Source organism: Dendrobium catenatum, unplaced genomic scaffold, assembly GCF_001605985.2.
Source record: "Dendrobium catenatum unplaced genomic scaffold, ASM160598v2 original_scaffold_275918, whole genome shotgun sequence".
In the NCBI taxonomy this organism is placed as follows: domain Eukaryota; kingdom Viridiplantae; phylum Streptophyta; class Magnoliopsida; order Asparagales; family Orchidaceae; genus Dendrobium; species Dendrobium catenatum.
Genome location: NW_021594313.1, coordinates 353,977 through 366,564, shown reverse-complemented (window position 1 = coordinate 366,564; position 12,588 = coordinate 353,977). Strand labels below are relative to the sequence as shown.

General features: G+C 34.0%; 1 protein-coding gene across 1 annotated transcript in view; it reads right to left on the bottom strand.

The window, feature by feature from the left end:
- Positions 1-8,725: 8,725 nt before the first annotated feature.
- Positions 8,726-12,588, bottom strand: part of LOC110110466 (uncharacterized protein At5g49945) — a 47,215-nt gene continuing 43,352 nt past the window's right edge. The window contains exons 2-3 of the mRNA XM_020841955.2: positions 9,453-9,656; positions 8,726-9,327 (exon numbers count right to left, since the gene is read on the bottom strand). Of these exons, the coding sequence (XP_020697614.1) occupies positions 9,097-9,327; positions 9,453-9,656 (435 nt within the window). The 3' untranslated portion in view covers positions 8,726-9,096. The remainder of the gene's footprint in view (positions 9,328-9,452; positions 9,657-12,588) is intronic.

Below are 12,588 nucleotides of genomic sequence, written 5' to 3'. Positions count from 1 at the left end.
TAAGTTTTTTTTAAAAGATTATAAAAGAGAATATAGCTTGCAAAAATAACAAAATTTGGCCAATGATGCCAACAAAAGAAGCGTAAAGACACCAAAAATTGAAAAATCTATAAAAATATATGCAAAGCGCCACTAAGTTGACAAGAGGCATAAAATGAGCCCACTCAAAAGCAAGTTATTCTCCCTTTTTAAATCTTTTAGAACTTAGAAGTTTTGGTTCTCTAATGCTTGATTTCGATTATCTTGCGATCGTGACAAATTTACTTTACTTCATTATTTTATAAAGATTTTTTTTCTTAAGACAAGTTATGGGTGGATTCTCTCTCTCATATACAATTAATTATTTGAGTTAGGTCATTGATTTCAAAAGACGATTCTACACTAAGAAAATATTTGAGCTAAGGGTAAACCATGAACGGATATTCTACTATTCTATAGATTAATGAGATTGTTAACTCATTAACTAACAAATTTTTTAAATCAATCATATGGAATACTATATCCTTTTCATGCCTTGGTTAAAAAAAAATCATTTGTTATTTGTCTTGTGTTCTCTCCTTTTTGATATGTCAAAAGGGGGAGAAGTTTATGAGGATGCTTTTTTCATCAATCCTGAACTTTTACTGCTAACTGCTTTCGTAGTGTTTTGCCATCATCAAAAAGGGGGAGATTGTTGCAAACCTATTTTCATGGATTATGTTTTGATGATTGACAAACACCATTTCTCTTGGACTGCTTGTTGCTTCTAACTTTTCAGGAATCAAAGATCGGACAATCAAGACGAAGCCGGTTCAGGATTGCATAGGTTTAGGGTTGAGTCAGTCTGTACTTTTGTTTTTCTCTTCTTGAGTCAGTTTGTAATGTTCAAAAGACTGATACTAAGTAACCCTACACACACACACACACTTGAGAGATTTAGAATCTCTATTTTTGCTCACATCGGCTAGGCCGATCCCTTGGATCGTCCAGGCTGATCCCTTGGATCGTCCAGGACGATCTAGTTCAAAACAGAGACTCTAATCAGGATTCTTAATTAAGGCAGCCGACATTAACATATCGGCCTGGACGATACGTGTATCGGCCAGGACGATAAGCTCAAAACAGAAAGAAGTTGCCGCCATAGACAATTAGGTTATACTGCTATTTTTAAATTATCGCCGACCAATCGCTGACGATATTTAACAAATTATGCCTTATTTGATCAGGAAATCAAGAGTAATTAGGATGATTATACGATCATTCATCCTGATGACACGCAGGATCGGCCAGGACGACCAGTAAAAACTTAAGTTACTTCAGGACTGTAAATGTCGGCCAGCTCATATCCAGGCTATGTAGGACCAATTTTCCCATGTTTGAACTAATCGGTCAGACGATGTAGATCGCCTGGGACGATCTAGTCAATCTGTTTGCATCCAGGGCGATGCTCTGGCCCGATCTTCTGATTTGTACTGATCGGCCAGGCCGTTGGGGTCATATTTTAATGGGGCCCCTGGGATCGATTTAAGTCGGCAAACTTGCATTAATGAGCTCCTTTTGAAGCTCTCTATTTTAAGAGCTCTTGTTCTACGTATTTTTAGAACCTTGGCTTGGTGCCTTGACCTGAGAAGACCTGTTGAGGAAGAGAGGAGAGAAGAGAGAGGATTTTTGTTGAGGGGGAGCTTGTGAGGGGATTCTACAAGGGTTGCTCAAGAGGATCGCTCTGCTTCTTTTTTTGTCTAGAGTTTCTCCGTCCGTGGAAGGGTCGTAGAAGGTAAGGGAGTTAGCTTTTGGTTGTGGTCTCTGCCAGCTCAGAGGAATGCAAAAGGAGGTAGGTTCTCTGCCTTGCCGGGGTGGCAAAAAGGAGTTTATTGTATGGGCTGCTCCGCGTAGCCGTGGGGGCTAAAGGAGAGTCACTTTTTGTAGTGCAATACTTGGAGGGTGCCTCCAAGGAGTGGACGTAGGTCGAGTTGACCGAACCACTATAAATTTCTGTGTTCTTATTTTTGCTTTCGCATTTTTTTTTTCCGTATTTATTTTTGTGTTGTGATTTTGGTTTATGCAATTTTTATTATTTGTGAAAAGAAATTTTAAAATACCAATTCACCCCCCCCTCTTGGTTAGCTTGGGACTAAGTTCATAAGGGATTAACATCCCTAACGAACTTTCAGAATCCTCTTTGTTAAATTAGTGCTTTGAGATTTCTTACACTCTCCTTAGGGCTAACTTAATAGCATTATAAACCTGGGTTATCCAGCAATTACCTTAGTTAATTATGCTTGATTGTTGGTTAATTTTTAAAATTATTTGGATTCATTAGAAATGTCTTCAAAGCTTTATTATCTTCCTAAAGGAGGTGAATGTATTGTATGAAAGCCTTTAGTGATTCCCTAAATCCAATGCATATGTATCTTCCAAAATGGAGTTAAAAACAATATATAAGGGTCATTTATTATTTAAAATCAATTAAGGATTCTTAAAATCCAATGCTAATATGTCATCCAAAGAGTCAAATATAAAGCACAAAAGGTCCTTTAATTAATTGTTTAATATTTAATTATAAATTCATTTAATTATATTGAGTTTAATTGTATAAATTAGAAAATCTTGTTTTGTTTGAGATGATTAAAATTTGATTATTGTTCCCTAATTTTTATATACTTTATTTGAATTTTTAACAATTTTTTTAGGTTTTTTTAATTATTTTTTTAATTATTATGTTAGAATTATTTAAGTTTAATTGTCTGGTATTATTTTAATTTCATTTAATTATTAAAGATTTTTTATTTGATTTTTACTTATTTAGATTTTATTATTAATTTATTTAATTAATATTCTTTATTTATTAAAGATTGACAAAATTCAACACATTCATATTTGATTACCTTTTACTATTGTTATGAATATACATTATGATTGTTAATGTGAAAAATTCTAAATGTGGATAATAATCAATAATATACATCCCTAAGCTTGTCACTAACAAAAAATACTACTCACTAACGGGTCAGTCGGTTTGAAAAATTAAATGCAAGGTTTCTATAAGAACTTAAAGTTTAGGGGATCCTAGTCACATGCATGGCTTAAGAGGTCTAGGGGCTCTAAGTTTTAGGTGGTTTACCTCACCGAAGTAAGTCAACGGTTCAACCTACCATAGCATCTCCATTTAAAAGAAATGAATGCCACTGAATGTTTCATAGCTTTGTTATCTAAATTATCTCCAATGTACCTCATAAATAACACGAAGAGAGAAGTATGTGTCATAATACATGTAAACGTAAATGGACTAATTGATACAAGAAACAACCTTGCATATGGTCAATTGATGATGAAATGACTATTCAAACATGTGTATAACTTTCCAATAAATTTATAAACTTTTTAATTTAAATGCATATAAAGTGTGATTGTGTAAAAACATAGGTTTATAATAAACTCTTCATTATAATTATTCACCTTAACATTAAAATGTACTAGTAACTTTACAATATAAAGCATATGGAGTAGTTCAAATGTCATCATAAACTTTTGTAGGCTAACCTATAGAGATCGATTATGGGTTCTTGGAAATATAGTCTTAAGGTAAGAGATATTGCATAAGGCACATTATTTTTTATATATGATTGACCCAGGGAGTAGAAAAGTGTATCATAATTTGAAGCTGATATTTTGATTGCCTGAAATGAAAAGACATGTGTCCAAATTTATTTCAAGATGTTAAGCTTGTTAGATAGTTAAAGCAAAACATCAACAACCTAGTGGTTTACTATAACCTTTGCCCATTCCTAAGTGGAAGTAGGAAGAGGTCACGATTGATTTATCATAGAATTCTTATGGTTTAGGTATGAACATGGTCTAGGCATGGACATAATGTAGTTTGGGTCGTGGTTGATCGATTGAAAAAGTATGTATATTTTCTTCCTATAAGGTCGATAGATCCAGTAGAGAAGTTAGCACAATTATAAGTACATGAGATTGCCTGATTACATGAGATTTGAAGGTTATTATTTATAATCATGATGGTATGTTTACTTCCAAATTATGGAGTGGTATATAGAAGAATATGGGGACTAGAATAAACTTAATTACTACTTTTCACCCAAAGACATGGTCTATTCGAAAGGAATACTCAAGTACTTGAAGATTTACTAAGATTATAATTACTTGATTTTAAAGGAAGTTAGGAGGATCACAAACCTTTGATTCAGTTTAGTTGTTATAATAGCTTCAAGTCATGCATTAGAATGATGTCATATTAGGCTTTAAATGGTCGTAAGTATAAGATGTCTTAGTTTTGGATAGAGGTAGAATAAATAAAACTATTAAGGACAACCTTAATGGATGATGCTACTACAAATATTAGATTTATCAAAGATAGATTGAAAGAAAAATAAGAAGTATTAAGATTCAAAGAAAAAATTGAATTTCAATTTAGTGTTATTCATTTTTGGAAGTTATCTCATTCAAGCGTGCGAGTATATTTGGTAAAGAAGGATGATGAGCCCAAGGTATATTAATTCATTTAAGGTAATAGGCATAATTAGGAAGTTTGCTTATGGATTGCTATTGTGAGGTTATTTGTCAAATATTCAATATGTATTTTATATTTCTTCATCAAGAAAATAGGTTAAATATTTGTAAATACGATCGCATATGATGAATTAGAAGTGCAACCTAATTATACTTATATAAAAGATCTTGAATATATTTCAGCTTATAATGTTAAGAATTTGAAAAAAAAAAAAGCTAAATTCTTATGATGAAAATAAGTTAGAAGCATATTTTTTGATAGAGAAGCCACTTGTGAGAAAGAATTTGAGATGAGACAGCTTTATCCTGACCTGTTTGATTGAATGATTTAAATATTGAAATGTCAAATTTTTCATTTTCTAAGTAGGAGATATAATGACTACTTGTATAGTAATTAAACTTCTTGTAGTGAAAAATTTTGGATCTGGTAAGACTAACATATTTATTTAGTACTTTTTTAAACTTTTATAAATTATCAGAGATATTTTTATATCTAATCACTAAAGAATCTATAATTAAATTTTGGGGAAATTTGTCAAGTGGAAAGAATCCCTTGGTAGCACTTTGGCACAATCTTATTAGTGTTGTAGTACTCATGTCTCAATTTTCGGGTAGAACAAATCCCTTAGGGCATTGTCATATTTGCGTTAGAGTGAAAAGCTCTCTATTTTTAGAAATTAATAAGTGGAAATTATCACATAGGAGCATTGGGAATAATATTATATTAGGCACTACGGTGCTAAGTTCTCTAGTTTCCAGAATAGTGGTCGTCCCTTAGTGGCACTGCGACATTAAAGTATTCGGCATCATGATGCTAAGGAAAATAATTTTTCTATAAATATCCAAATCCACTAATTGTAAGTTATTGATCCCATTACCAGACCTTTAGAGAAACTGGAGAGAGAAAGGGAGAGAAAAAAAATATTATAAAGAGAGAAATTTTTGTTTTAGGGACCTTTGGCCTATATTTATTTGTTGGGCCAATTAGGAAAGTTATTCAACTCGAGATAGGTGATATTTTTACTTCCATTATTTTAATATTTTTTTATTTATGAAATTTTTTGTAATAATTTGTGTAAACTTCACAAAAATCAATATATCTTTATATCCAAAATAATTGTTGTTGAACTTTAGTCTAGCAACCCCACATAGAGGCTTGATGTTGTTGTTGTTGTTGTTGTTGAAATTTTAGTATGTTGTGTTCTAATCATTATGCACATGTGGGTATAATTATTTCAATTTTTCATCAGGTATTTTTGGTTGTGTGGTATTTCAAGTACTTTGACAAGTTTCTAGAAATTTGATAAATATCTATACAATATAGTGATAGCACCTTCACTAAACTATAAATATTATAAATAGTCATATGTAAATCTTGTAAGCTTTAATGTTTTTTTATGCACTATCTCATCCGAAAGCAAAATACTTTGATTCAATTAAATGCTAATTTAGTTTAATGATGTCTTACAAGGCATTTATGCAAGAATTTTTATTGGAATTATAAGTTATTATGAAGTATGTGTACATGTAAAATGCTTGAGAGGCATAAGAGCTTGACATTGTACATGCGAAGCACCTCGAAGGTGTAAGAGCCTAATAATATACACATGAAACGCTTGGGATTGATTCTTTACATGTGAGTTACCTAGGAGGAAAAGGGCTTAATATTGTATATATTATGTAGTAGGGGTCTATAAAGACCTTATATTATATTTACATGTGAAATACTTAAGAGGTATAAATATCTGATACTATATATGTGAAGCATTTGGGACTTATATTATACATGTAAAATACTTGAGAGGTATAAGGGCTTGAGAAAAAAATTTAATTTTTATGTTGACAATTGGCCTGATATATTAGAAAATTTATCATTTTTATATGGTGTTTGCATTTTAGTTATGAGCATGATTATGAAATTTCTACATCTATAACATGTTGTATTGTTTCAATCGTGGTGATAAAATAACTTGTTTATTTATTATATTTTCACATATTAAAATTTTAGATAGGTTTTGGATTACCTATTGAGCGGTTGATGCTCATTCATGCTTATTCTACATGTGCAAATTTTAAGATAGGAAAAGGAAAAGGACATGATAAGTAGAGATAAAAGTGATAGATTCCAGCTTATAAGTATATCTTTTTTCAATTATCATTTTTTCAGTCATGGTGATGTTGTATGATGATGGATAGTCATTGATGTATCATGATTGTTGTAAATATATATTTTGATAATATGGTCACGAGATCTAAATTGATTTGAAGTTGATGATTTTGAATATTATATTTTAATGATATTTATGGCAATGTATTATAAATATTATTAAAATATATGAAAATAAAAAAGATAAGAGAAAAGAATTCCTTTCAATTAGATTTTGGGTATTATTGGTCACCCATCCAACATGAAATAACCCATCTGATATAAGGTTTATGTCATATTGGGTCATGATAATAATCACTATCACTAGTAAATGAGTGAACCACCTTATTGCCAACTCATTGAAGGTTGTGAAAAATAAGGGCATTTTATATTGCTTTCAATATCTAGGAGGGAAGTCATGGATTTAAATGTGAAAACATGGTCCACAAGGTTGGTCCTAACTCTATATGACTCCAAGTGTGGCACTTTGAACCAGGGAGAAGTCTAACCTCTACGATCTCCCATGTAAATGTATTGGTGAGCTTAGTTTCAGTCCATCTAGCTCACTCGGTTAGTGGGTTATAGTCTTCATCACTCATCAGCATACAAGTGGGATCAGGTACTATTGTTAAAGTCATTGCTTGATCATATGTTCTGCTACAATGTACTGTCTAGCTAGACAAACCCTAGGGGGCACTATCCCTTAGTGCTACCTTTGGTAGCCCTTGTAGGGCATCCTAGATTATCTTTGTTATCCTCTTTTTCATCTCTAGTATCTTAGCAAGTCATTTAATTGGTGTTCTCCATGTTCACAGATGGTTGCGAGCACTCAGCACATTTAGACAGCTTGTCTTCTTGCCACTAGCATTAACCCACACTCACCGCACCTTGGAGAATATTGGATTCAAATTTATATATGGATGAAAAACATTATCGGTATACCAACTCTATGAGTGAGTGACATGGAGCCTATATGAGAATGGAGAGAAAGGGGTATGTTAGAGAAAAATTATAATAAAAGTGCTCAAAAGTTTGATTAGTCCAAGATTAATCAACTAATGATCCAAAAGGCGTGAAATGCTCATCTTCACCTTTTATTTATAGGGTTCTGAGGGCTACAAGAATACACATAAAAAGTAAAATCTATAATATCACTCAGACTACTCTAAACACATGACTTCTAATTGGCTGAGAGGGAGCTAGGAGTTGCAGAGCTCTTATGACTTGGCTCTAGACGAGCTCCATAGTGTCAAGCGTCCATTAGGCGAGTTCAATATGTACTGACAAGTTTAGTAGTGATGAATAAAAAGAGAGAGTCTGCGAGCACATACTGAGCAAAGGGCATTCGATGACAAAGCAACGTCAAGGAGTCGGTGGTGACCTATGTTGAGCCTTAGATCAAGAGCCTTAGATCAAAAAACAAATGAACTGAGAGTGCAAAAAAGATGAACTCAATAGCGATTAGTCACGATAGGTCAAGATGAGGGCTCTCTAGGAGGATGCTTTTCTAAGTTGGACTAGGATGTTTTGTGACAAGGCCGGGGAGGGGGTGGGTGATGGAGCGTACCCTCAATGATGGCAAGCCATTGCAATTGCTACCTCCCCTCCATGAGACGAGTGGTGACTTATTTGGCTTACAATCCTCTATGCCTTCGAAGAGGGGCGACCTCTTTCATAGGCCTGAGCTTAAGACGAGTACCTCCATGAGGCCCATTGATGGGAATCAACTTCTCATAACTCATCGACTACCCACTAAATACATATGAGACATATATGACCATACAAATATACTTAAAATAATCTAGTAAAATCACAAAAACTTCCCCCCTAACATCTCAATTCTTCAATTCGACTATTTTTTTAATATTTACGTTGTAAGACTTATTAATAAGATTTTCTTTTTCCCACTGAGAAATTGGATTGACAGTCCAAACTTAATTTCGTGTAACAAGTGATTCTCTTATTCTGTAACGCAAGCTTTCTAGTTTCTTGAGAGAAAAAATTTGCCGGCTTTTTTTTTTTTTAACATGACATTATTCTCGTAGAAAAAAAAAATGAAGACTTACGATATAAAAACATCTGGTGTCAACTAAGAAGCTCGCTCAAAAATTAGCGTATCATGATTAATGTACCCTGAATACAGGTAAACATCGCTGCATAGTATGGAAAAAATAGTTACCTATTTTGAGTACCATCGCAGCAAATCATGAACGGATGAATTCATAATGCCCATAGTACAACTCAAGTGATTATGATGCTAAAATCATGTGCAATGCTGAATTTAAGTTTACTTACCATCGTACACAGCTTAAAGCCTTCACTAACCAGAAAGCATCAGATGCTTTCCTGAAGGGCTAAACACTAACTTAAAGCCTTATAAATGCAAGGAAAGAGGCTCTGCATTCACGTGATGAGTTGAGGGTAAATAGATTAGTTTATTCCTAATGGGATCGAAGCATCTTAACCTTGGGCATTAGCTTCTTCATTTGCCTGGAGCGTTCTTTCTCTTCCTTCTTGCGAATGGCCTCAGCACTCAGCTTGGCTTCAGCCTCCTCAACAATTTTCTTCTTTTCAGCTTTCTTTTTCTGCAGTGTTTCTTGCCTCACACCTTGCATTTCTTTAAATGCCTCTTGTGCCGCTTTTGCTCTGGCAGCTTCAGTTTTTGCACGGGCCTGCAACACATTTAAGAAAAAAAACTTGATCTCCCACTTGACTCGATAGAATAAAAATCTTCATAAAACAATGATTAGCAGATCAATTAAGCATTGAAACATGAGAAGGATGAAAATTGATAAACCTGAGCACTTGGCTTGTAACGTCCAATTAAATCAATGTAGTAAGGTACAAGGTTAACCAATCTTGTCATGTCACTCATGTTATTTGCACCTGGAAGTACGAATTTGAGAACTAGAAGCTTCTTATGAGTGCCTGGGTGTTGATCGGAGAAGTGCAATGAAATGAAACCCTTCCCAATCTTCTCAAATGCCTTCTCACCAAATACCTGTGAGAAAGAGAACCAAACACTACAGGAAGTATCATGATCATATACAAGAAATCTTCACAGGCATTATGAGTGAAATTAAGTGAAGATGAAAGTAGAAAATATAAATGATTCAGTGGCAAACAGGAACATCAATTAAACATTTCGGGAGTAAAACTATAGGCAACAGTATATGGGAAGATCAAGTTTATTTAAGACATGCATTACACACTTAAACATGTGAAACACAAAATGTTTGTATCTATATATCAGACAGCAGGTTCATCCAGTACTTATACAATGAAATGGACATGAATTGAACGCCATGAAAGGTTTTGAAGGTATACAGAAGTTCAACTTCTGTTACTTAAACATAATAACAGTAGAAAATTTCAAATCTATATCATTGCTTGTGAGTCGAAGACTCATCTAGCAAACAAATATAAAAGGACCTTCAGCCACTACCTCTTATATGGCAGTTGCAAATAACTAACAAACCAATATATACCATCAACTCATAACAAACCCATTGCATCTTGATCATACACTTCTAAAGCTATACACTTATATACATACAAATGTATATCATCAAACATTGGAATAAATACATAACAAGAAAAAGGTCAATTACCGTCGGAGATTCTGGCGGATCTATATACGCCGGTAACTACGGCGTTTTTAAGGGCGTCGTATGCAACAGAAATATTACGGCGGAGTTACCGGTGGAAATGGCGCCGTTAAATTTCCGATGCCGATTATGCCGGTTTATATGTTGTAATCTGTAAGCATATTGTATAATGCGGCGCATTTTACGCCGGAAATTTCCGGCGTATTTACCGACGAATAGGACGCTGGTCATTTTAAACAAAACAAAATATTATTGTTGTAATAAACGAAGGAAAGACTTCCAGCGTCTTATCCGCCAAAAAATCCGTCAGTGGAAGCCCTATTTCAAACCCGAGGCCGTCTGGCTTATTATTTCATTCTGTCATTTCGTTTGGGTCTCCGCTCGCCTCCGTCCCCCCAGTGTCACCCCATCGAACCTCACCGCTGCCAAGACGTCCAGACTTCCATGAAGTTCGCCGATGCTCACCGCCTCTGTCGCCGGCGAAACACAATAGTTTTTAGGAAAATCCACCGTAAGTTTTTTATTTTTTCGCTGATTTTCTTAGAAGAAATTTGAATAGAATGGTGAGGACCTTGTTTTATACGTGATAAGCCTGGAGTAGCTCCACCGCTGCGAAGATCGTTCAACCTAGTTTGCCGACGTTCGCCACCTCAATCGCCGACTTCGTCTACTGTAAGATTTTATTTTTTTTTCTTGTATTTTTTCATCAGACATTTGCAAGAGGATGTGCCTTGGTGTATAATTTTTTATGATCATATTATTCATGTTGATACGACTAGAGAGAGATGAAGTACTAGACCTAGTGAGAGGATTGTGACTTTGGGCGAGCAAGTCGTTAATAAGAGTACATGTTTTAGATATCTTGGATCTATTGTTCATAGTGTTGTAGAGATGAGGATACTCAGGTGGATGAGTGGTTTTACCCTTAGAGATATTTCCGAAATGAGCATATACATGATAAGGTTGGATTAGCTCCATTGGAAGATAAAATTAGAGGAAAAACATTTTAGATATTAAAAAAATATTTATAACGATGAAGGAAATGTCTGAAGATATGATGTGATGTTTGGAGCCTCGTATTTGGGCACATAAAAAGACAATAATTATAGGAAAAACATAATTAAGCGTTTGTGTTTAGAAGGAGAGTAGACGGGCGATGGAAGTCGGAAGGATCGTAGTCAAGTTGTCAAGTTGCCAACTATTGTCATCTCCTTATATACATTATATAACATACATTGCTCGACTTATGTCTACCAATAATCTTTATCTGACAATTGTCACAAAATCATTATAATCTATTAATTATCTGCTCCATATTATATGTAGGTTATGGATATTAGAAATCAAAGAAGATGGATGTATAACCAATAGGCGCAAGGACGAAAGACATTAATAAATAAATTCATTAATGGGGTGACTATTTTCATTCAGACAACGAAACAACTATCTATCTTCATATCAGATGGAATGTTTCGATGACCATGTTCTAAACATAAAAATCAAGTGCACCTAAAATCAGATGATGTAATTGTTGATCTATATCGCAGAGGGTTTATGCCATAATATTGGTGTTGGACTTCTCATGGTGAGTACGAGCCACATTTTAATTCTCGATATGGTACATCTACAAATAGTAATATAGCTGAGGATGAAAATATCTGAACAAATCTTGAGGAATTAGTTCATGCTACAACTGGAATATAATCTGAATAATACACAGAAGAGTTACCAAATAAGGAGGCACAGAATTTTTATGATTTGTTGCATGCTACCCAACAACCAATATGAAAGGGGTACACCACTCACTCAGAGTTATCTGTTGTTATGAAAATGTTAAGCATCAAGGCAGAATATAATGTTGCTCGTGAATGTTTTAATCAATTCATTGGGCTGCTTAAGAAAACCAACCCAACATATAATATAATTCCTACAGATCTATATCGGATAAAGAAGATAGTTTCCAAACTTGGTTTGACATACATAAAGATAGATTGTAGTGTTAATGAATGCATGTTATACTTTAAAGAAGATTTATCAGATATTGCATGCCGTCATTGCAATGCATAAAGAATTAAACCAAAGTCTAGAAATAAAAGAAAGCTGAAGGAAGTACATGTCAGTATGATGTTTTACTTGCTAATAATTTCTAGACTATAATGGCTATATGCATCCATGAGATCTACTGCACATATAAGATGGCATAATGATCACATTCTGCAAGGTGTTATTACACATCCATCAGAACCAGAGGCTTAGAGACACTTTGATCGTACACATCACACATTCGCGACAGAAACAAGAAATATATGATTAGATTTATGCGCA